Source organism: Pristiophorus japonicus, chromosome 22, assembly GCF_044704955.1.
Source record: "Pristiophorus japonicus isolate sPriJap1 chromosome 22, sPriJap1.hap1, whole genome shotgun sequence".
NCBI classification, from domain to species: Eukaryota; Metazoa; Chordata; class Chondrichthyes; family Pristiophoridae; genus Pristiophorus; species Pristiophorus japonicus.
In genome coordinates, this window is record NC_091998.1 from 11793766 (window position 1) to 11817914 (window position 24149).

The 24149-nt window shown below is 48.1% G+C and overlaps 1 protein-coding gene across 3 annotated transcripts in view; it reads right to left on the reverse strand.

Annotated features, from left to right (window-relative positions):
* The window catches only part of LOC139234858 (annexin A4-like), a 105091-nt gene that overhangs the window by 11346 nt on the left and 69596 nt on the right, over positions 1-24149 (reverse strand). For all 3 annotated transcript variants that reach the window (XM_070865631.1, XM_070865629.1, XM_070865630.1), the window contains 4 exons: positions 18103-18182; positions 16521-16577; positions 1912-2005; positions 289-384 (listed from right to left, as the gene is read on the reverse strand). In XM_070865631.1, the coding sequence (XP_070721732.1) occupies positions 289-384; positions 1912-2005; positions 16521-16577; positions 18103-18182 (327 nt within the window). The remainder of the gene's footprint in view (positions 1-288; positions 385-1911; positions 2006-16520; positions 16578-18102; positions 18183-24149) is intronic.

Here is a 24149-nt window from a genome sequence, read left to right on the forward strand (position 1 = left end):
GTTGCACTCAGGAAGCTCTGTCTGATCAACTGTATGTCCCATCCCAGCTCATCAATAGTTTCTGTGTATCAATGCAACATTTCCCTTTGATTTATGATTTCTCCTAAAACCTCTCAACAAATCAGAACACTAAATCTTTCTCCACTCCTCCCAACTTAAACCTCTTGCCCTGGTTTAGTTGTCGAAGATCTTCCTTCTCTGCCGACGCGACCTGATTAAAGCTGCAATACCATGTTAGCTATGACAGGTACAGTGAGATATTTCACTATTAGACCGAGGATGGCTCACCCACTGCCAGCATGCCCCTCTCCAGGTTTCCAGACATCTCCCGGATAATGGTCTTCTCAATATCGTATTTACACACCAGCCGATACTCCTCAAACACTGAAATAGAAAACAGAATTTTTAGCCACAAAATGCCGTAATATTTTATTGATGAAGCAATAGCTTAAGGTTCTTAAAGTGAGTCTCTGAGCCACACGAGTTCATCTTGAATCTGTGCCGTTAGCGGATACCAGACGTGGGCAGAGGCAGATGAACGAGAAATGGTGGCATCGCGCCCCTAGGGTGGGGAAGTGGAAATTTAGCCAGGGTTCCCATTCCTGTCTGGCGAGAGCGCGAGAGCGTGAGGAGCACGAGCAAGAGCGAGTGAGAGCGCATGGAAGTGTGTGTGCATGCGTGAGATGTCGGGTTGATCTTGGCTGATGATGCCCGCTCTTTTCAAATAACCTGGCAACCCTCTTGGTCCGAGCTCGCACTTGGCCACCACAACGAGCCAACGGCTTCAGGAGAGGAAGGGCAGGGGAGAAAATTAGCAAGAAAATAGTGAGTGGGGAAAGAGGTTGTTGGAGTGTTTTTCCAGGTTTCAGAATTGCTGCTTTTTAAAATTTGAATATTTTGTCTCCAACCTTTCTTCTACCCAAGCTTTATTCTCCTGAACCGGAGAAGTCTGTTTCTAAGACCCCCACCACGGTGGCTGCCAGGAGGTGGGTGAGGGAGCCAGTCACCAAAATAGAAGGATAAGCTGATAGGGTGAGATTTAGTACGGTGGGAGGAGGCTCGTGTGGAGCATAAACATCATCAGTGTTCTCGCACAGGCCAAAGTCCCCAGCATCAAAGCACTGACCACACTCGACCAGCTCTGTTGGGCAGGCCACATTGTCCACATGCCCGACACGAGACTCTCAATGCAAGCGCTCTACTCAGAACTCCTACACGGCAAGCGAGCCCTAGGTGGGCAGAGGAAACATTTCAAGGGCACCCTCAAAGCCTCCCTGATAAAGTGCAACATCCCCACCGACACCTGGGAGTCCCTGGCCAAAGACCGCCCTAAGTGGAGGAAATGCATCCGGGAGGGCGCTGAGCACCTCGAGTCTCGTCGCCAAGACCATGAAGAAATCAAGCGCAGGCAGCGGAAGGAGCGTGTGGCAAACCAGACTCCCCCACCCACCCTTACCCTCAACGACTATCTATCCCACCTGTGACAGGGACTGTAATTCCCGTATTGGACTGTACAGCCACCCGAGAACTCACTTTTAGAGTGGAAGCAAGTCTTTCCCGATTCCGAGGGACTGCCTATGATGATGATGAAACAATGGCATGGACCAGTTGGGCTGAATGGACGGTTTCTGTGCTGTAATTTCTATGTAATCCAATCAATCACTTTTGAGCCAATTATTCCATACATTAGATGTTAATAGGATTAATAGAACAGACACAAAATTACTCAGCTCGACTCGCGATGGCTCAAGTCTGCCATTCACCTTGATAGAACGGGGACAAAGCGATCTGATCTAATGTGCGAATGGGGCTGCCCAAGTTTGCTGGCAGGTATTTCACGATACCTTGATTTTAGTTATGATTTTCACGGCAAGTTATTTTTCAAGGCGGCTGTCAGAACGACCCAATTACCTGCTTTCAGGTGGGGCCTATTCCTCGCACACAGGATGGCGTTAAACTTCGACTCGTCTGTTCCCATACGCCCCTCTCCGGCATTATACAAATCCTAAACACAACAAAATACAGTTAGACCTTCAGCGATAAACCACTTCACCGTCCAACTCTCCAAATTCATCTCAGGCCTTGCTTTCTGAATACCATTTCATTTGAAAGCATCAACTTTGCCAACATTTTTTGGGGTGTTTAGACACTAAAAAGAATCTGACCAGTTTGGATTGTTCTTTAGGGAATGAAACCTGCTGTCCTTATCCAGTCTGGCTGATGTGTGGCTCAAGTCCCACACCAATGTGGCTGACTCGTAACTGCCCTGTTGTATCAAAGTCCGGGCAACTGGGGATAAGAACATAAGAAATAGGAACAGGAGTAGGCCATATGGCCCCATCGAGCCTGCTCCGCCATTCAATAAGATCATGGCTGATCTGATCATGGGCTCAGCTCCATTTCCCTGCCCGCTCCCCATAACCCCTTATCGGTTAAGAAACTGTCTATTTCTGTCTTAAATTTATTCAATGTCCCAGCTTTCACAGCTCTCTGAGGCAGCGAATTCCACAGATTTACAACCCTCAGAAGAAATTTCTCCTCATCTCTGTTTTAAATGGGCGACCCTTTATTCTAAGATCATGCCCTCTAGTTCAAGTCTCCCCCATCAGTGGAAATATCCTCTCTGCATCCACCTTGTCAAAGCCCTTCATAATCTTATACATTTTGATAAGGTCACCTCTCATTCTTCTGAATTCCAATGAGTAGATGTCCAATCTACTCAACCTTTCCTCATAAATTAACCCCCTCATCCACCGAGTTAATCTTCTCTGAACTGCCTCCAAAGCAAGTATATCCTTTCATCAATATGGAAACCAAAACTGCACGGAGTATTCCAGGTGTGGCCTCACCAATACCGTATATAGCTGTAGCAAGACTTCCCTGCTTTTATACTCCATCCCCTTTGCAATAAAGGCCAAGATACCATTGGCCTTCCTGATCACTTGCTGTACCTGCATACTATCCTTTTGTGTTTCATGCACAAGTAGCCCCAGGTCCCGATGTGCTGTGGCATTTTGCAATCTTTCTCCATTTAAATAATAACTTGCTCTTTGATTTTTTCTGTCAAAGTGCAAAGTGGATGGGCAATAAATGGCAGGGATTTCAACAGGATTGAACATAAGAACATAAGAACTAGGAGCAGGAGTCGGCCATTTGGCCCCTCGAGTCTGCTCTGCCATTCAATAAGACCATGGCTGATCTGATCTTGGCCTGCCCGCTCCCCATAACCCTCGACTCCCTTATCGCTCAAAAATCTGTCTATCTCCACCTTTGAATGACCCAGCCTCCACAGCTCTCTGGGGTACAGAATTCCAAAGATTCTGAGAGAGAAGAAATTCCTCCTCATTTCCGTTTTAAATGGGCGACCCCTTATTCTGAAACTATGCCCCCTAGTTCTAGATTCCCCCAAGGGGGGAAACATCCTCTCTGCATCTACCCTGTCAAGCCCCCTCAGAATCTTACATATTTCAAAAGATCACCTCTCATTCTTCTAAACTCCAATGAGTATGGGCCCAACCTGCTCAACCTTTCCTCATACTTTTATACTTCTGATGATCATGTGCCTGGATTAACTCCCTCACAATGACAGCAAGATGACAGCCCCATAACTTGCAATGACTTCCTGCACACTGGATGAGCAGGGACAAAAGTCGCGAGCAACATTCCCGTTAAGCTGCACGGCCGCGGAACGGTCTGGAGGTCCTGCGCAGGCCGCTCGGTGGAGAAACTGCGCATGCGTAAAAATCTTAATGGGCCGCACAGCCAGTTAAAGGGGCCGCGCAGGAAAAAAAGAGAGGAAACATAAGAATTAGGAGCAGGAGTCGGCCGTACAGCCCCTCGAGCCTGCTCCGTCACTCAATAAGATCATGGCTGATCTTCTACCTCGACTCCACTTTCCCGCCCGATCCCCATATCCCTCGATTCCCGTAGACTCCAAAAATCTATTCCTCTCAGCCTGGAATATACTCAGAGACTCAGGGTCCACAGCCCTCTGGGGCAGAGAATTCCAAAGATTCACCACTCTCTGAGTGAAGGAATTTCCCCTCATAGAAACTTACAGCGCAGAAGGAGGCCATTCTGGCCCATCGTGTACGCGCCGGCCGACAAAGAGCCACACGGCCCTTGGCCAGCAGCCCTAAAGGTTACAGATAAACCTATGAACAATGACAGCAAGGCAAAGAGCATCCAGCCCAACCAGTCTACCTCACACAACTGCGACACCCCTTATACTGAAACATTCTACACTCCACCCCCACCAGAGCCCTCTCAGTATTAAATGGCCAATTCCTTATCCTGAGACTGTGCCCCCTAGTTCTAGACACTCCAGCCAGGGGAAACAACCTCTCCGCATCCAACCTGTCAACCCCCCTCAGAATCTTATATGTTTCAATGAGATCACCTCTCACTGTTCTAAACTCCAGAGAGTATCGGCCCATTCTGCACAATCTCTCATCATAAGACAGCCCTCTCATCCCAAGAATCAATCTTGTCATGTATTTAACTGTCATTGTAACCCATGTATAAACTGACCTAAGTTGTACACTGTGAGAACATTGACCACTAGGTGGTGAACTTGTGGGAGACACTCCTAACCTGGTCTTTCAAGTATAAAAGGGGAAGCTCCACCCACCTTCATCACTTTATTGCTGCAATAAAAGTTGCTGGTCACAGAGTGACCTTCTCTCAAGCATGGGCCTCGTGTGCATTTGTACTGTATAGTAAGGACATATCATTGGCGACGAGAAACTGGGATTTAAACCACGTGAGCATGGCCACTAGCAGCACAGAAGAGGTGTACTGTGATGGTGATGATTGGGACGACTTTATTGAGAGACTACAGCAAAGCAAAGAGAGGCGGGAGTCGAGAGAGGCAGCGGCCTATAAAAGGCTCAGCAGTCCGGGGAGCGTCGAGAGAGGCGGGAGTCGAGAGAGGCAGCGGCCTAAAAAGGCTCAGCAGTCCGGGGAGCGTCGAGAGAGGCGGGAGTCGAGAGAGGCAGCGGCCTATAAAAGGCTCAGCAGTCCGGGGAGCGTCGAGAGAGGCGGGAGTCGAGAGAGGCAGCGGCCTATAAAAGGCTCAGCAGTCCGGGGAGCGTCGAGAGAGGCGGGAGTCGAGAGAGGCAGCGGCCTATAAAAGGCTCAGCAGTCCGGGGAGCGTCGAGAGAGGCGGGAGTCGAGAGAGGCAGCGGCCTATAAAAGGCTCAGCAGTCCGGGGAGCGTTGAGAGAGACGGGAGTCGAGAGAGGCAGCGGCCTATAAAAGGCTCAGCAGTCCGGGGAGCGTCGAGAGAGGCGGGAGTCGAGAGAGGCAGCGGCCTATAAAAGGCTCAGCAGTCCGGGGAGCGTCGAGAGAGGCGTACCGGTGCAGCTCCAGCTGAGAGAAGTCAAAAAAGAATTAGAAAGAAATCAAAAGGTGACGTCACAGCCAACGTGGTAAGTGATTGGCTGCTGATTGGTGAGTAGTTTTTCTTTTTCTTTATTAGTCAGTAACTTTTAACATTGTTGTCGGCAATTTAAGTGTATCTAAGGGTTAAGTCATGGCAGGACAGGTCGGTCACGTGATATGCTCCTCCTGTACCATGTGGGAACACGGGGACAACACCAGTATCCCTGACGACTACATGTGCGGGAAGTGTGTCCACCTCCAGCTCCTGACGGTCCGCGTTGCGGAGTTGGAGCTGAAGGTGGATTCACTCTGGAGCATCCACGATGCTGAGAATGACGTGAGTATCACGTGTAGCGAGTTGGTCTTACCGCAGGAGAAGGGTCCACAGCCAGCGAGGGAATGGAAGACCAGCAGGAAAAGTAGTGCAAGGAAGGTAGTGCAGGGGTCCCCTGTGGTCATCCCACTGCAAAACAGATACACTGCTTTGAGTGCTGTTGAGGGGGATGACTCATCAGGAGCGGGCAGCAGCAGCCAAGTTCATGGCACCGTGGCTGGCTCTGTTGCACAGGAGGGCAGGAAAAAGAGTGGGCGAGCGATAGTGATAGGGGATTCAATTGTAAGGGGAATAGATAGGCGTTTCTGCGGCCGCAACCGAGACTCCAGGATGGTATGTTGCCTCCCTGGTGCAAGGGTCAAGGATGTCTCGGAGCGGGTGCAGGACATTCTAAAAAGGGAGGGAGAACAGCCAGTTGTCGTGGTGCATGTTGGTACCAATGACATAGGTAAAAAAAGGGATGAGTTCCTACGAAATGAATTTAAGGAGCAAGGAGCTAAATTAAAAAGTAGGACCTCAAAAGTAGTAATCTCGGGATTGCTACCAGTGCCACGTGCTAGTCAGAGTAGGAATCACAGGATAGCTCAGATGAATACGTGGCTTGAGCAATGGTGCAGCAGGGAGGGATTCAAATTCCTGGGGCATTGGAACCGGTTCTGGGGGAGGTGGGACCAGTACAATCTGGACGGTCTGCACCTGGGCAGAATCGGAACCAATGTCCTCGGGGGAGTGTTTGCTAGTGCTGTTTGGGAGGAGTTAAACTAATATGGCAGGGGGATGGGAACCAATGCAGGGAGATAGAGGGAGACAAAAAGGAGGCAAAAACAAAAGACAGAAAGGAGATGAGGAAAAGTGGAGGGCAGAGAAACCCAAGGCAAAGAACAAAAAGGGCCATTGTACAGCAAAATTCTAAAAGGACAGAGGGTGTTAAAAAAACAAGCCTAAAGGCTTTGTGTCTTAATGCAAGGAGTATCCGCAATAAAGTGGATGAATTAACTGTGCAAATAGATGTTAACAAATATGATGTGATTGGGATTACGAAGACGTGGCTCCAGGATGAGCAGGGCTGGGAACTCAACATCCAGGGGTATTCAACATTCAGGAAGGATAGAATAAAAGGAAAAGGAGGTGGGGTAGCATTGCTGGTTAAGGAGGAGATTAAGGCAATAGTTAGGAAGGACATTAGCTTGGATGATGTGGAATCTATATGGGTAGAGCTGCAGAACACCAAAGGGCAAAAAACGTTAGTTGTGTACAGACCTCCAAACAGTAGTAGTGATGTTGGGGAGGGCATCAAACAGGAAATTAGGGGTGCGTGCAATAAAGGTGCAGCAGTTATAATGGGTGACTTTAATATGCACATAGATTGGGCTAACCAAACTGGAAGCAATACGGTGGAGGAGGATTTTCTGGAGTGCATAAGGGATGGTTTTTTAGACCAATATGTCGAGGAACCAACTAGGGGGGAGGCCATCTTAGACTGGGTGTTATGTAATGAGAGAGGATTAATTAGCAATCTCGTTGTGCGAGGCCCCTTGGGGAAGAGTGACCATAATATGGTGGAATTCTGCATTGGGATGGAGAATGAAACAGTTAATTCAGAGACCATGGTCCAGAACTTAAAGAAGGCTAACTTTGAAGGTATGAGGCGTGAATTGGCTGGGATGGATTGGCGAATGATACTTAAGGGGTTGACTGTGGATGGGCAATGGCAGACATTTAGAGACCGCATGGATGAACTACAACAATTGTACATTCCTGTCTGGCATAGAAATAAAAAAGGGAAGGTGGCTCAACCGTGGCTATCAAGGGAAATCAGGGATCGTATTAAAGCCAAGGAAGTGGCATACAAATTGGCCAGAAATAGCAGCGAACCTGGGGACTGGGAGAAATTTAGAACTCAGCAGAGGAGGACAAAGGGTTTGATTAGGGCAGGGAAAATGGAGTATGAGAAGAAGCTTGCAGGGAACATTAAGACGGATTGCAAAAGTTTCTATAGATATGTAAAGAGAAAAAGGTTAGTAAAGACAAACGTAGGTCCCCTGCAGTCAGAATCAGGGGAAGTCATAACGGGGAACAAAGAAATGGCGGACCAATTGAACAAGTACTTTGGTTCGGTATTCACTCAGGAGGACACGAACAACCTTCCGGTTATAAAAGGGGTCGGGGGGTCTAGTAAGGAGGAGGAACTGAGGGAAATCCTTATTAGCCGGGAAATTGTGTTGGGGAAATTGATGGGATTGAAGGCCGATAAATCCCCAGGGCCTGATGGACTGCATCCCAGAGTACTTAAGGAGGTGGCCTTGGAAATAGTGGATGCGTTGACAGTCATTTTCCAACATTCCATTGACTCTGGATCAGTTCCTATGGAGTGGAGGGTAGCCAATGTAACCCCACTTTTTAAAAAAGGAGGGAGAGAGAAAACAGGGAATTATAGACCGGTCAGCCTGACATCGGTAGTGGGTAAAATGATGGAATCAATTATTAAGGATGTCATAGCAGTGCATTTGGAAAGAGGTGACATGATAGGTCCAAGTCAGCATGGATTTGTGAAAGGGAAATCATGCTTGACAAATCTTCTGGAATTTTTTGAGGATGTTTCCAGTAGAGTGGATAAGGGAGAACCAGTTGATGTGGTATATTTGGACTTTCAGAAGGCGTTCGACAAGGTCCCACACAAGAGATTGATGTGCAAAGTTAGAGCACATGGGATTGGGGGTAGTGTACTGACATGGATTGAGAACTGGTTGTCAGACAGGAAGCAAAGAGTAGGAGTAAATGGGTACTTTTCAGAATGGCAGGCAGTGACTAGTGGGGTACCGCAAGGTTCTGTGCTGGGGCCCCAGCTGTTTACACTGTACATTAATGATTTAGATGAGGGGATTAAATGTAGTATCTCCAAATTTGCGGATGACACTAAGTTGGGTGGCAGTGTGAGCTGCGAGGAGGATGCTGTGAGGCTGCAGAGCGACTTGGATAGGTTAGGTGAGTGGGCAAATGCATGGCAGATGAAGTATAATGTGGATAAATGTGAGGTTATCCACTTTGGTGGTAAAAACAGAGAGACAGACTATTATCTGAATGGTGACAGATTAGGAAAAGGGGAGGTGCAAAGAGACCTGGGTGTCATGGTACATCAGTCATTGAAGGTTGGCATGCAGGTGCAGCAGGCGGTTAAGAAAGCAAATGGCATGTTGGCCTTCATAGCAAGGGGATTTGAGTACAGGGGCAGGGAGGTGTTGCTACAGTTGTACAGGGCATTGGTGAGGCCACACCTGGAGTATTGTGTACAGTTTTGGTCTCCTAACCTGAGGAAGGACATTCTTGCTATTGAGGGAGTGCAGCGAAGGTTCACCAGACTGATTCCCGGGATGGCGGGACTGACCTATCAAGAAAGACTGGATCAACTGGGCTTGTATTCACTGAAGTTCAGAAGAATGAGAGGGGACCTCATAGAAACATTTAAAATTCTGACGGGGTTAGACAGGTTAGATGCAGGAAGAATGTTCCCAATGTTGGGGAAGTCCAGAACCAGAGGTCACAGTCTAAGGATAAGGGGTAAGCCATTTAGGACCGAGATGCGGAGGAACTTCTTCACCCAGAGAGTGGTGAACCTGTGGAATTCTCTACCATAGAAAGTTGTTGAGGCCAATTCACTAAATATATTCAAAAAGGAGTTAGATGAGGTCCTTACTACTAGGGGGATCAAGGGGTATGGCGAGAAAGCAGGAATGGGGTACTGAAGTTGAATGTTCAGCCATGAACTCATTGAATGGCGGTGCAGGCTAGAAGGGCCGAATGGCCTACTCCTGCACCTATTTTCTATGTTTCTATGTTCTATGTTTCTAAGGAATGGTGGGACAGGATTCAGCCAACAAACGCAGGGCTCATCTCCTGACGGTTTGTGGGTCCAGGAGGAACTCCCTGATGAAGGACCTTCTAGCGCCAGAGAAGCTGGTGGACAAGATTTTTGAAGAGCTCAGTAAGTTGATTGGGGAACACATTAAACCGGCGAGCATCATGCACATGGCGAGACACCGGTTTTACACGCACCGACGGTGAGAATGGCAAAACGTTCCAGACTTCGTGGCAGACCTCCGGCGACTGGCGAGCCTATGTAAGTTCCCAGATGCATGCAGAGCGGAGATGCTGCAAGACTTTTTTTTATTGAGGGCATCGGGCACGCTGGGGTTTTCAGGAAACTGATTGAGACCAAAGACTTGACCCTGGAAACAGTGACTTTGATGGCCCAGACATTTATCTCGGGGAGGAAGAGACCAGAATGATGTTTGACGAAAATCTTGGTTTAAATGCAGCAAATGGACAGGGAGTCAACATTGTTAACATGGCACACAGTTCTCCAGGCAGACAGGGGCAATCGGACATGCCCGAGCATGTAGTTGAATCCAAAGGGGGCAATTCAATAGAGACAATGGCTAGCTGAACGGCGATTCACGCCATCGCAAGGGACAATGCGGCCAGTAATGGGGCCATCAACACCTGTTAATGGTGTGCTTAAAAACAGTTACACAGACAGCCAAAGACGATCGACTGGTAATGGGCCTTTTGTTTCCAACAACGGCTCATGTTGGAGGTGTGGAGGCAAACACAAAGCCAGAGCTTGCAGGTATCAGCAATACACCTGAAGAAATTGCAACGTCAGCGGTCACTTGGCGTGTATGTGCAGGAAGCCTGCAGCCAGGTTGATGTACGAGGAGGATGGGCCCGATGTAAGCCAAATGGACACTGGGGGAAAATCGCTGGAAACTGAAGTTCAGCGAGTTCATATGGAGCACATATACAGTTCATACACCAGGATGCCACCGATAATGATGAAAGTGCTCCTCAATGGCATCCCAGTATCAATGGAGTTAGACACAGGGGCCAGCTAGTCCCTGATGAGTATCAAACAGTTCGACAAGTTGTGGGCGTCCAAGGCCAGGAGGCCAAAATTATTGCCGATTGACGCACAGCTACAGATATATACAAAGGAGATCATTCCGGTGCTAGGCAGCGCCATGGTAGTCGTGACCCACAAAGATTCGGAGAACAGGTTGCCACTCTGGATTGTTCTGGGGGACGGTCCCACAGGAGTTGGCTGGCTGTCATGAACTGGAAATGGGGCGATGTCAATGCAATTTCTTCTGTGGAGCGAATAGCATGCTCACAGGTCCTGGACAAATTTGACTCACTATTTCAGCCCGGCATTGGCACTTTCATGGGGACCAAAGTAGTGATTCACATAAACCCAGACGCCAGGCCAGTACACCACAAGGCCAGAGCGGTGCTGTACGTGATGCAGGAAAAGATAGAAGGCAAATTGGACCGCCTGCTGAGGGAAGGCATCATCTCGCCAGTCGAATTCAGTGACTGGGCGAGCCCGATTGTGCCGGTGCTCAAGGCGGATGGGTCGGTCAGGATAGGTGGTGATTACAAAGCCATCATCAATCGGGTGTCACTCCAAGACCAGTACCCGCTACCGAGAGCGGAGGACCTCTTCACGATGCTATCTGGTGTCAAACTTTTTTCAAAATTGGACCTAACCTCAGCTTACATGACCCAGGAGCTGGCGAGTAAGTCGAAGAAGCTGACCACCATCACGACACACAAGGGGTTGTTTGAGTACAACAGATGTCCGTTTGGGATTCGCTCGGCCGCCGCGATCTTTCAACGCAATATGGAAAGCCTTCTCAAGTCGATTCCAAGGACAGTGGTTTTTCAAGACGCCATCCTCATCACGGGTTGTGATACTGAAGAACACCTCCGCAACCTGGAGGAGGTGCTACGCAGACTGGACCGGGTAGGGCTGCGACTGAAAAAGGCGAAATGCGTCTTCCTAGCTCCAGAGGTAGAATTCCTGGGGATGAGGATAGCAGCAGACAGAAGCGATCCAGAGAGCACCCAGACCCCGTAACACGACGGAGCTGAGTTCGTTCCTCGGGCTCCTGAACTATTTTGGTAACTTTCTTCCCAAATTGAGCACGCTGTTAGAGCTGCTACACGTGCTCCTACGCAAAGGTCGTGAATGGGTCTGGGGGGTCAGCCAGGAAAGGGCTTTTGATAGATTGTTGGAGCATAACAAATTTCGTGCTCTGTTAACACTATATGACCCATGTAAGAAACTTGTTTTAACGTGCGATGCGTCGTCCTATGGGGTCGGGTGTATGTTGCAGCATGTTAATGCCAAGGGTCAGTTACAGCCGGTAGCTTATGCCTCCAGAAGTTTGTCCCAGGCAGAACGGGGCTACGGGATGGTAGAAAAGGAAGCGCTTGCGTGTGTATATGCTGTAAAAAAAAAAAAAATGCACCAGTACCTGTTTGGCAGAAAATTTGAGCTGGAGACAGGTCACAAACCCCTAACGACCCTTTTGGCCGACAACATGGCCCGCATATAAAGGTGGGCACTCACGTTAGCCGCCTATGACTATACAATTCGGCACAGACCGGGCACTGAAAACTGCACTGATGCACTCAGCAGGCTCCCATTAACCACCACCGAGCATGCTGCTGAGATGGTCATGGCTGTGGAAGCTTTCGAAAGCGAAGGCTCACCCGTGACAGCCCGTAAGATCAAAGTCTGGACAAATAGAGACCCGCTACTGTCTTTAGTCAAGAAATGTGTCATTAATGGGGACTGGGCAGCCACATACGGGGCATGCCCTGAGGAATTCAAACCATTTCACAGACCGATTCAGGCTGATTGCCTACTATGGGAAAACTGAGTAGTCATGCCCCAGATGGGCAGAGAGATGATCATCAGAGAACTCCACAATGAGCATCCGGGCATTGTCATGATGAAGGCAATTGCCAGGTCACACGTTTGGTGGCCAGGAATAGATGCAGACCTGGAACTTTGTGTTCGCAGGTGCAACACGTGCCCCCAGCTGGGCAATGCGCCCAGGGAAGCCCCCCCTTAGCCCCTGGCCCGCCAAACCATGGTCACGCATTCATGTGGACTACGCAGGTCCTTTCATGAGTAAAATGTTTTTGGTTGTAGTAGACGCCTACTCCAAATGGATTGAGTGTGACATTCTCAATTCAAGCACATCCTCGGCCACGGTAGAAAGTCTACGGGCAATGTTCGCCGCCCATGGTCTACCGGACGTCTTGGTCAGCGACAATGGCCCATGCTTTACAAGCATTGAATTCCAGGACTTCATGGCAGGAAATGGTATCAACCATGTCAGAACAGCTCCGTTCAAGCCGGCCTCAAATGGCCAGGCGGAATGAGCAGTGCAGATAATCAAACAGTGGATGCTCAGAATCCAAGGGGGTTCCCTACAAAGCTGCTCATCACGCCTCCTGTTGGCCAATAGATCCCGACCACACTCGCTCACAGGGACACTCAAAACCAGGTTATCCCTTATACACCCCACCATGAAAGAAATTGTTGAGAGCAGGCGCCGGTCACAATGTGACTACCACGTCGGGAATGCGAGGGCGCGATGTATTGATGTCAATGACCCTGTCTTTGTTCTCAACTACGCTGCAGGGCCCAAGTGGCTCACAGGCACTGTGATTGCCAAAGAGGGGAATAGGATTCTGGTAGTTAAACTTACCAGTGGACAAATCTGCCGCAAACACGTGGATCAAACAAAAAGGAGGTTCAGCAACCCCATAGAAGAAGCAGAGGAAGAACACGACGTAGAGTTCACTCCTCCACTGGAACCAAGTGGAGGAGAGCCCAGTCACTGTTGGCAGTCCGGACAGGCCTGAGGCACCGCAAACAGCAGACACTCAGGCCAGCGCCCAACAACCGGAGCCCCAACTCAGGCGCTCTACAAAAGGAGAGAGACTTAACCTGTGATCCCAATAAGACTTTGGGGGGGAAGTAATGTCATGTATTTAACTGTCATTGTAACCCATGTATAAACTGACTAGTTGTACACTGTGAGAACATTGACCACTAGGTGGTGAACTTGTGGGAGACACTCCTAAACTGGACTTTTAGGTATAAAAGGGGAAGCTCCACCCACCTTCATCACTTCAGTGCTGGAATAAAAGTTGCTGTCACAGAGTGACCTTCTCTCAAGCATGGGCCTCGTGTGCATTTATACTGTATAGTAAGGACATATCAAATACAGTGAACCTCCGTTGCACCGTCTCCGAGGCAAATATATTCTTCCTTAGATAAGGAGACCAAAACAATGCGCAATACTGCAGGTGTGGTCTCACCAAGGCCCTATGCAATTGTAGCAAGACTTCCTTACTCTTATACTCCAAACCCCTTGCAATAAAGGCCAACATGCCATTTGCCTTCCTTATTGCTTGCTGTACCTGCATACTAGCTTTCTGTGTATGTTGCACAAGGACACCCAAATCTCTCTCAGATATGCAGTGATGCCTTGCAACCAATGTTTCAATGTAAAATAGTGACACCAAAACAGGGACATAAACCTACAAGATTGATTTGTAAAGAAAGAAAGACTTGGATTTAAATAGCCTTTCACGACCTCCGGACGTCTCAAAGCACTTTACAGCCAATGAAGTACTTTTTGGAGTGTAGTCACTGTTGTAATGTGGGAAACGCGGCAGTCAATTTGTGCACAGCAAGCTCCCACAAACAGCATTGTGATAATGACCCAGATAATCGGTTTTAGTGATGTTGATTGAGGGATAAATATTGGCCCAGGACACCGGGGATAACTCCCCTGCTCTTCTTCGCAATAGTGCCACGGGATCTTTTACGTCCACCTGAGAGGGCAGATGGGGCCTCGGTTTAACATCTCATCCGAAAGACGGCACCTCCGACAGTTCAGCACTCCCTCAGCACTGCACTGGGAGTGTCAGCCTAGTTTTTTGTGCTTAAGTCTCTGGAGTGGGACTTGAACCCACAACCTTCTGACTCCGAGGCGAGAGTGTTGCCCACTGAGCCACAGCTGACAAATGTGAAAATGTATAAATAAGTGCAACTTGGAGAATTCTTCGAATGATGCACTCATTAATGGAAGCCTTCGATCTTACTACCAAGGAAAAAAACATCGGTGGCCTGGATCGTCTCCAATTGTTGGGGTGTGGATTTGGTTCACACTCAGTGGGACTGCGTTAGGATTGACACTCTACATTTAACTAGGGGACTCTTCAGACTGAAGTGGCAGCCTTTCAAAATGAAGCCTGTCCGGTTCAAAAAAAAAGGAAGGGATGAAGTATGGCTGTAGTTTCAGGCAATTCCTCCCCCTCCACCACCCCCCCCGCCTCACCTCCCCCACCCAGAACAACAGCTGGGCTTGGGATAAACTCGTGTGGATCTGTGCACTACAACTTGGAACTGAAGCCCTGGCTGCATTCTTTGAGTGGGAGTGTCTGACTGGCGTCTCTGCCACACTTCCTGTTACAAGGCTCGCTTTAACCCAAGGAGGCTCAGCAGTCTCTGCAGGCCACACAGTCGGCCCCTGATCCTGTCGGCAGCGGCAGAGAACCTTTTTATGAACATGATATAGCACGCGAAAGTCTTTAAAAAAAAAACACACAGACGTTTGTAAAAACCAAAGTCACTTTTCTATCAGTATCAAATGGGCTTGAAGACACAGTTATTATTAACATATGCAGAATATACTTGGCAGTGTTGCAAACAAGCTTCCAGCAACCTTATTGTTGCTTTGAAAAGGTTTCTATTCGAAAGATGCCAAATATTTTCTGATAAACTAGGCCTTTATGGCTCACTATTAGCTGGGGCATTTCACATTCAAAAATAATTAAAATTAGCATTGAAAATGTTTGGCAGTCGAGGTCGAAGATCAGCCATGACCTTATTGAATGGCTGAGCAGACTTGGGCAGGGGCTGTGTGGTCGACTCAAGCTCCTATTTGTTATGTAAAGCTCCATTTACACTACCTGAACGGTGTTGTTTAATATCAATTCAGAATAGCACTGTTCTAAGCCGTGCACCCCCTCCCCGCTCCCTCCCTCCCTCCGCCCGCTCTCCCCTCCCCACCTGCTGCCCCCTCCCAGTCCGCTCCACCTCCTTCCCGCCGCTCCACTCCCCCCCCCGCTCCCGCTCCACCCCCTCCCTCGCTCCACCCCCCTCCCCTGCTCCACCCCCCTGAACCCCGCTCCACCCCCCTCCCCCGCTCCCGCTCCATCCCCTGAACCCCGCCCCACCTCCCCGCCCCCGTTCCACCCCTGCTCCACTCCCCCTCCCCCGCTCCACCCCCCCTCTCCCGCTCCACACCCCCGCCCCCGCTCCACACCCCCTCTCCCGCTCCTGCTCCACCCCCCTGAACCCCGCTCCATCCCCCGCCCCCGCTCCACCCCCTCCACCCTTGCTCCACCCCGCTCCAACCCCTCTCCCGCTCCAACCCCCCGGCCCTACTCCACCCCCTCCACCGTTCCACCCCCATCTCCCGCCCCACCCTACCTGCCCCTGCTCCACCCCCCCCCCCCCATACTTGCTCCACCCCCCTCCTCCGCTCCAACCCCCTGCCCCATCCCCCTGCCCCTGCTCCACCCCCCTCTCCCCGCTCCACCCCCCTCCCCCCCCCCCGCTCCACCCCCCTCCCCCCCACCGCTCCACCCCCCTGCCCCCGCCCCACCCCCCTGCCCCCGCCCGCTCCACTCCCCCTGCCTGCTGGAGTTGAGGCCAAGATCAGATCAGCCATGAATAGCGGAGCAAGCTTGAGGGGCCAAATGGCTGACTCCTGCTCCTATTTCTTATGTTCTTATGTTTTTTTGTGACCCGCTAAACTTATATTTATAGAGCCATGACAACAGTCCCAGCGGGTCCAGCCTGCTCTGGGAATCCCACGACTCCCACACCAATTAGGACTTTACCAAGGTGATGGATGCCAATAAATCTTGCGACTTACCTGAGCGTCCTTTTTAACCAACGTTATATCCACGTTTTGGCTCTCATCGCGGTTACCCTGGGGACCAGGAGAGAAGAATCAACGGTGATCCAAAAAACACAGGGTCACTTTCAGCGCGTGCGCACGCAAACAAGACAGTTCCAGTTACAGCTTCCAACACGGATCCCGTTCGCCCTTTGGCGGGGCAGAGTAAGCCAGCGAAGGTCGTCAGTCTGTGGCTTCACACAATGGCAACTCAACGGGCTCATCGATTGCAGTCCGCAGAGTCCCAAAATAATTTCAACTAACCCTCGCCCATGGCGAGATGGTTGACATTTGGTCAAATACTAACATTTTTCTCCTTCGAATAATATTGGACGGGTTTTACGCAAGCATTTTTACACCTTTACAAATTTTGAAAGATGGTATCCAGTGAAAATAATGATAATCCAGCTCCCAGGCTTACTCTCCTGTTCCCTCTGCCTCACTCAGTAATGAAGCCCATCTTGCCACCTGTCTTCCTGGTTTCAAAAACTTCCTCCTACCCCTTCTCTCCGTAGAGCCCAAATTTAACTCAACCCTTCTATTTAACCATGGCGTGAACCCACTCTTTCTCGGTTCCCCTTTTCCCCTCCTGCCCCATGTCCATTTTTCTTCTTCGCCTCTTTACAGCACTTCTCAATATCTTTCCGTATCAGATCAGAGCTGGCTGGGATTTTTTAACAACTGCCCAGGTAACACGTCATTGAGCCTTAAGTCACGTCTAGCTTATCCAAAGCTTTTAATCGCGATGCTGGTTCCATATATGAAATGTAACCCATTGGTGAGTTGTAGATGGTGCATGTCATTTGATCAGTCAGAATAACTGACTGGTGGGAAATGAATGACATATATGCTCGGACCAGTTACTAGGGAAGGTGATGAGAAAGGAACAAAAATTGAAAAGGAAATTGACTTTAAATAAAAATTAGTTCTGTGATGTGGGCGTCGCTGGCAAGGCCGGCATTTATTGCCCATTCCTAATCATTCTTGAAAAGGTGGTGGTGAGCCACCTTGAACTGCTGCAGTCTTGGGCTGAAGGAGGGAGGCTGTTAGGGTGGGAGTTCCAGGATTTTGACACAGCGACGATGAAGGAACGGCCGGTATATTTCCAAGTCAGGATGGTGTGTGACTTGGAGGGGAACGTGGAGGTGGTGGTGTTCCCAGGCGCCTGCTGCCCTTGTCCTCCTCAGTGGTAGAGGTCGCAGGTTTTAAAAAACGTACAGCCATTGTGACAATTGTAACAGAGTCCAAAAATAGCAGAAAGATTTAGTTTTATTTGGGACACATAGACTTCAGGTACAGTTACATGACTACATTTGGCTGATAACTGGTTTGGTGAAAAGGACTTGGTTCCATTTTATCATCTGTACTAATATCTCCTTCTGTGGCTCGGTGTCAAATTGTGTTTGATAACACTCCTGTGAAGCGCCTTTGGATGTTTTACTACATTAAAGGCACTACGGAAATCCAAGTTGATGATGTAAATGAGCATGGGTGTGGTGAGAAATCAAACGCAAGAGAAGACCCACTTCCTCATCCATCACAATTTGCGCTAAATTACCTGAATAAGGGAGACCAGCAGCCTCTCGAAGTGTCCCGATGTGTCACTCTTGATGTCCTGCTCCAGAGTCTTCTTAAACTCTGCAAAAACAATCATGTTCAGTGTTACACATGATGCTGGACCGTGGCAAGTAGCCGTTGACCAGAGAGGACACGGCATCACATACACCGATTCAGGTAACCAGGCCCCTAAAGACATAGAAACATAGAAAATTGGAGCAGTAGTAGGCCATTCGGCCCTTGGAGTCTGCACCGCCATTCAATATGCTCATGGCTGATCCTCTATCTCAACGCCATATTCCCGCTTTCTCCCCATACCCCTTGATGCCTTGTGTGTGTCTAGAAATCTCTCCATCGCTCTCTTAAATATATTCCGTGACTTGGCCTCCACAGCCTTCTGTGGTAGTAAATTCCACAGGTTCACCATCCTCTGAGTGAAAACATTTCTCCTCATCTCAGTCCTAAATTTCCTACCCCATGTCCTGAGACTGTGACCCCTTGTTCTAGACTTCCCAGCCAGAGAACCAACTAGTGCCTGCTCATTTTGGGGGCGGGAGGGAGGGGGATGGGAAGGTGGGTAGGCAAGATTTCTTTGAGGTCAAGGCAGGTCCAAGATGACATACCTAGCAATAGAAGCTTGGAGACAAGGCAACCCTCTGCAGCAAGTCACACACCATCCTGACTTGGAAATCTATCAGCCGTTCCTTCAGCGTCGCTGGGTCAAAATCGTAGAACTCCCTCCCTAACAGCACTGTGGGAGCACCTTCATCACACGGACTGCAGCGGTTCAAGAAGGTGGCTCACCACCACCTTCTCAAGGGGGAATTAGGGATGGGCAATAAATACCGGCCTCGCCAGAGACGCCCACATTCCAGGAATGAATAAAAGAAAAAGCAGACTTGATAATTCGATACCTGAACCAGTGAGGTGTTGCTCAGTCAGGCTAGTTTATTATTGGATTGGAGGGATAGGTCTGGGATACCACTGGAGCTGGGATTCTTCTCACTTAGCTCTACAAGCCAACACTTGAAAATAGGTTGGATGGTCCTGACAAAGAGTGGGAGATTTATCAGTGTTCTGTGCTGATCAGCTGCACACTGCAAGCTGTTAATCTGCACACTTGGGACCCTGTGCCTAAACTTTTGCCAACTTGCAGCCAAGCTCTCTGGACTTACAGTAAGTGGGATGCGTGCATTCTCTGTCAGGCAAACAGAAACTCTACCTGTGTGCATTTGACATTAGCTTAATTTGGAGACCGAGAACACAACGGTTTTCTACATTTCTCAAGACAACTGACATTGCAGCAAAGGAGTTTCCACTTCACAGCGATACGAGAAAGAGAACGGTCGTATACAAATGCACCGTTATGTCAAGCTCACTTTAAAACAGTGACAAAATGGTCTGTTGGGAGCTCCTGGGAATTTGATAGACATGAGCAGAGTTTAGTTAAATATTCTGAGAAAATGAGTGCTCGTGTCTGCGTTCTCTTTAAAAAATAGAAATTGGAAGTTTAGAGCAGTGTGCTTTTCACACTGGCAGCCCACAAGAGTTAAATTTGCAGACAGGAAGCACAAGCTATTGCCGACTGCGAATCAATACAGAAATTGGTATCTACAATATAACCACAGCCTGATGCCTTACTTAGTTACATGCCTGCAATTAGAAAGCTTATCCTTTCTGTACTGTCATGAAAACATGGTTCTGAATACAATGGGTATCTGTGTCGTACCAAAGTGAGGTATCGACATCTTAAGTTGATATTATAATAGGTGTTCTGCTCACCATCAACACAAGAACATAAGAAATTGGAGCAGGAGTCGGCCGTTTGGCTTCTCAAGCATGCTCCCCATTCAATAAGATCATGGCTGATCTGATCATGGACTCAGCTCCACTTCCCTGCCCGCTCCCCTAACCCTTTATTCTCTTGTCGCTCAAAAATCTATTTATCTCCACCTTAACTATATTCAATGAACCTATCTTCCTAAGTCAACCCTCTCATCTCCAGAATCTACCTAGTGAACCTTCTTCTGAACAGCCTCCAATGCAAGTATTATCCTTCCTTAAATACGGAGACCAAATGTACACAATACTCCAGGTGTGGCCTTACCAATACCCTGTACAGTTGTAACAGGGATTCTCTGCTTTAATACTCTATCCCCCTTGCAATAAAGGCCAACATTCCATTTGCCTTCCTGATTACTTGCTGTACCTGCATACTAACTTTTTGTGTTTCATGCACAAGGACCAAGTCCCTCTTTATTGCAGCACTTTGCAATTTTTCTCCATTTGCAGATTTTTTGAGTCCTCCTCACAATTTGCTTTCCCATCCATCTTTGTATCATCAGAAAACTTGGCTACATTACACTCGGTTCCTTCATCCAAGTCATTAATATAGATTGTAAATAGTTGAGGTCCCTGCACTGATCCCTGCGGCACCCCATTATCATTGTTTGTCAACCGGAAAATGACGCATTTATCCTGACTCTCTGTTTTCTGTTAGTTAGCCAATCCTCTATCCATGCTAATATATCACCCCTAACCCAGTGAACTTGTATCTTGTGTAGTAAACTTTTATGTGGCACCTTATCAAATGCCTTCTGGAAATCCAAATACATCACATCTGGTTGCCCCTTATCCACCCTGCTCGTTACATCCTCAAAGAATTCCAGCAAATTTGTCAAACATGATTTCCCTTTCACAAAACCATGCTGACTCTGCTTGATTGAATTATGCTTTTTCAAATGTCCCGCTACTGCTTCTTTAATAATGGACTCCAGCATTTTCCCAACAATAGATGTTAGGCTAACTGGTCTATAGTTTCCTGCTTTCTGTCTGCCTCCTTTTTTAAATAGGGATATTACATTCGCGGTTTTCCAATCCGCTGGGACTGCGGCACCCCAGAATCCAGGGAATTTTGGTAGATTACAACCAATGCACCCACTATCTCTGCAGCCACTTCTTTTAAGACCCTAGGATGTAAGCCATCAGGTCCAGGGGACTTGTCTGCCTTTAGTCCTATTATTTTACCGAGTACTACTTCATTAGTGATAGTGATTGTATTAAGTTCCTCCCTCCCTCTAGCCCCTTGATTATCCACTATTAGAATGTTTTTAGTGTCTTCTACTGTGAAGACCAATAAAAAATATTTGTTCAATGTCTCTGCCATTTCCCTGTTCTCCATTATTCAATCCTCAGTCTCATGCTCGAGGGGACCAACATTTACTTTAGTCACTATTTTCCTTTTTAAGTACCTGTAGAAACTCTTATTATCTGTTTTTATATTCCGTGCTAGTTTACTTTCATAATTTATCTTCCCACTCTATCATTTTTTTTAGTCGTTCTATGCTGGCTTTTAAAAGTTTCCCAATCCTCTGTCCTCAAGTCCTTCAAAAACAAAAATAATTGAGGATAAGAACATAAGAATTAGGAGCAGGAGTAGGCCACACAGCCCCCTCGAGCCTGCTCCACAATACAATAAGATCATGGTTGATCTTTGACCTCAACTCCACTTTTCTGCACTATCCCCATATCCCTTAATTCCTCAAGGGTCCAACAATCAATCTTGAATATATTCAACGACTCAACATCCACAGCCCTCGGAGGAAGAGAATTCCAAAGATTCACAGATTCCAAAGAAAAAATTCCTCCTCATCTCAGTCTTAAAATGTCATCCTAATTGGCCTTTTGTTATGTATGTAATAACTCGCTAGACTGTATACTGTAAGCTAACACAGGTAGAACCTGGCTCTGCTTTATTTGGGCCCAAAGTGATTACATTACATGATGGCTTGCCTTTTATACCTGGGCCGCACACACGTGCGTACAGCCCAATGACCTCCAACAGTGGCGCCCCCTGGTGGCTAGTAACCCCAAGTATACATACATGGCACATTTTATAAGAGTTAGATTATCTAAAATGTTATCCACTCAAGCCTTTGCACAACTGTCTTATCTCCAGGAACTACACAGGCGTATGCACTTCAAAAATAGCAGGGGAGGCGGGCGGTTGCATTCAGGCGCCTCAGTTAATGATTTGTTAAGAAGCCAAGTCCATTTAGTTACCGGCTGTGTACTCCCCTTTATATATAGTGCCAGCACACACCGCGATATGAGTGCGCACTAGGCCCTTGCAGCAGAGCTGGTCTCCAGTCGTCTTGGTTAACCCTTGCCACTGGACCAAGACCTCGCTCTGTCAAGCCTGTGTGGTGGCTGGTGTGCAACGGCCACCCCACGTTAAAAAAATCCACGCACAGGCATCTTCCACCCTTCAGGATGTAGTTCGGGACGTGGAATATTAGGTCCTTCATTGAAACACCTGTGAACTCATCTCTTTTTGGCATAGAAACAAGTCATCCTCGATACGAGGGACTGCCAATGATGATATCGTTCTTGTGGTGGCAGTGGAAGTGGGTGGGATGGAAACATAGAAAATAGGTGCAGGAGTAGGCCCTTCGGCCCTTCGAGACTGCATCACCATTTAATATGATCATGGCTAATTATTCACCTCAGTACCCCTTTCCTGCTTTCTCTCCATACCCCTTGATCCCTTTAGCCGTAAGGGCCATATCTAACTCCCTCCTGAATATATCTAACGAACTGGCCTCAACAACTTTCTGCGGTAGAGAATTCCACAGGTTAACAACTCTCCGAGTGAAGAAGTTTCTCCTCATCTCGGTCCTAGATGCCTTACCCCTTATCCTTAGACTGTGACCCCTGGTTCTGGACTTCCCCAGTATCGGGAACATTCTTCCTGCCTCTAACCTGTCCAATCCCGTCAGAATTTTATATGAGATTCCCTCTCATTCTTCTAAACTCCAGTGAATGCAGGCCCAGTCGATCCAGTCTCTCCTCATATATCAGTCCTGCCATCCCGGGAATCAGTCTGGTGAATCTTCGCTGCACTCTCTCAATAGCAAGAACGCCCTTCCTCAGATTAGGAGACTAAAACTGAACACAATATTCCAGGTGAGGCCTCACCAAGGCCCTGTACAACTGCAGTAAGACCTCCCTGCTCCTATACTCAAATCCCCTAGCTACGAAGGCCAACATACCATTTGCCTTCTTCACCGCCTGCTGTACCTGCGTGCCAACTTTCAATGACTGATGTATCATGACACCCAGGTCTCGCTGCACCTCCCCTTTTCCTAATCTGTCGCCATTCAGATAATATTCTGCCTTCGTGTTTTTGCCACAAAAGTGGATAACCTCACATTTATCCACATTATACTGCATCTGCCCACTCACATAACCTGCCCAAGTCACCCTGAGCCTCTTAGCATCTCCTCACAGCTCACATCACCACCCAGCTTAATGTCATCTGCAAACTTGGAGATATTACACTCAATTCCTTCATCTAAATCATTGATGTATATTGTAAGTAGCTGGGGTCCCACGACTGAACCCTGCAGCACTCCACTAGTCACTGCCTGCCATTCTGAATTCTACCATACTACGGTCACTCTTCCCCAAGGGGCCTCGCACAACAAGATTGCTAATTCATCCTTTCTCATTACACATCACCCAGTCTAGGATGGCCAGCCCTCGAGTTGGTTCCTCGACATATTGGTCGAGAAAATTATCCCTAATACCCATTTATCCCGACTCTCTGCTTCCTATCTGCCAACCAGTTCTCTATCCACGTTAATACATTACCCCCAATACCATGTGTTTTAATTTTGCACACTAATCTCTTGTGTGGGACCTTGTCAAAAGCCTTTTGAAAGTCCAAATACACCACATCCACTGGTTCTCCCTTGTCCAGTCTACTAGTTACATCCTCAAAAAATTCTAGATTTGTCAAGCTTGATTTCCCTTTCATAAATCCATGCTCACTTGGACTGATCCTGTCACTGCTTTCCAAATGCGCTGCTATTTCATCTTTAATAATTTGATTCCAACATTTTCCCCACTGCCGATGTCAGGCTAACCTGTCTATAATGCCCCGTTTTCTCTCTCCCTCCTTTTTTAAAAAGTGGTGTTACATTAGCTACCCTCCAGTCCATAGGAACTGATCTAGAGTTGATAGACTGTTGGAAAATGATCACTAAT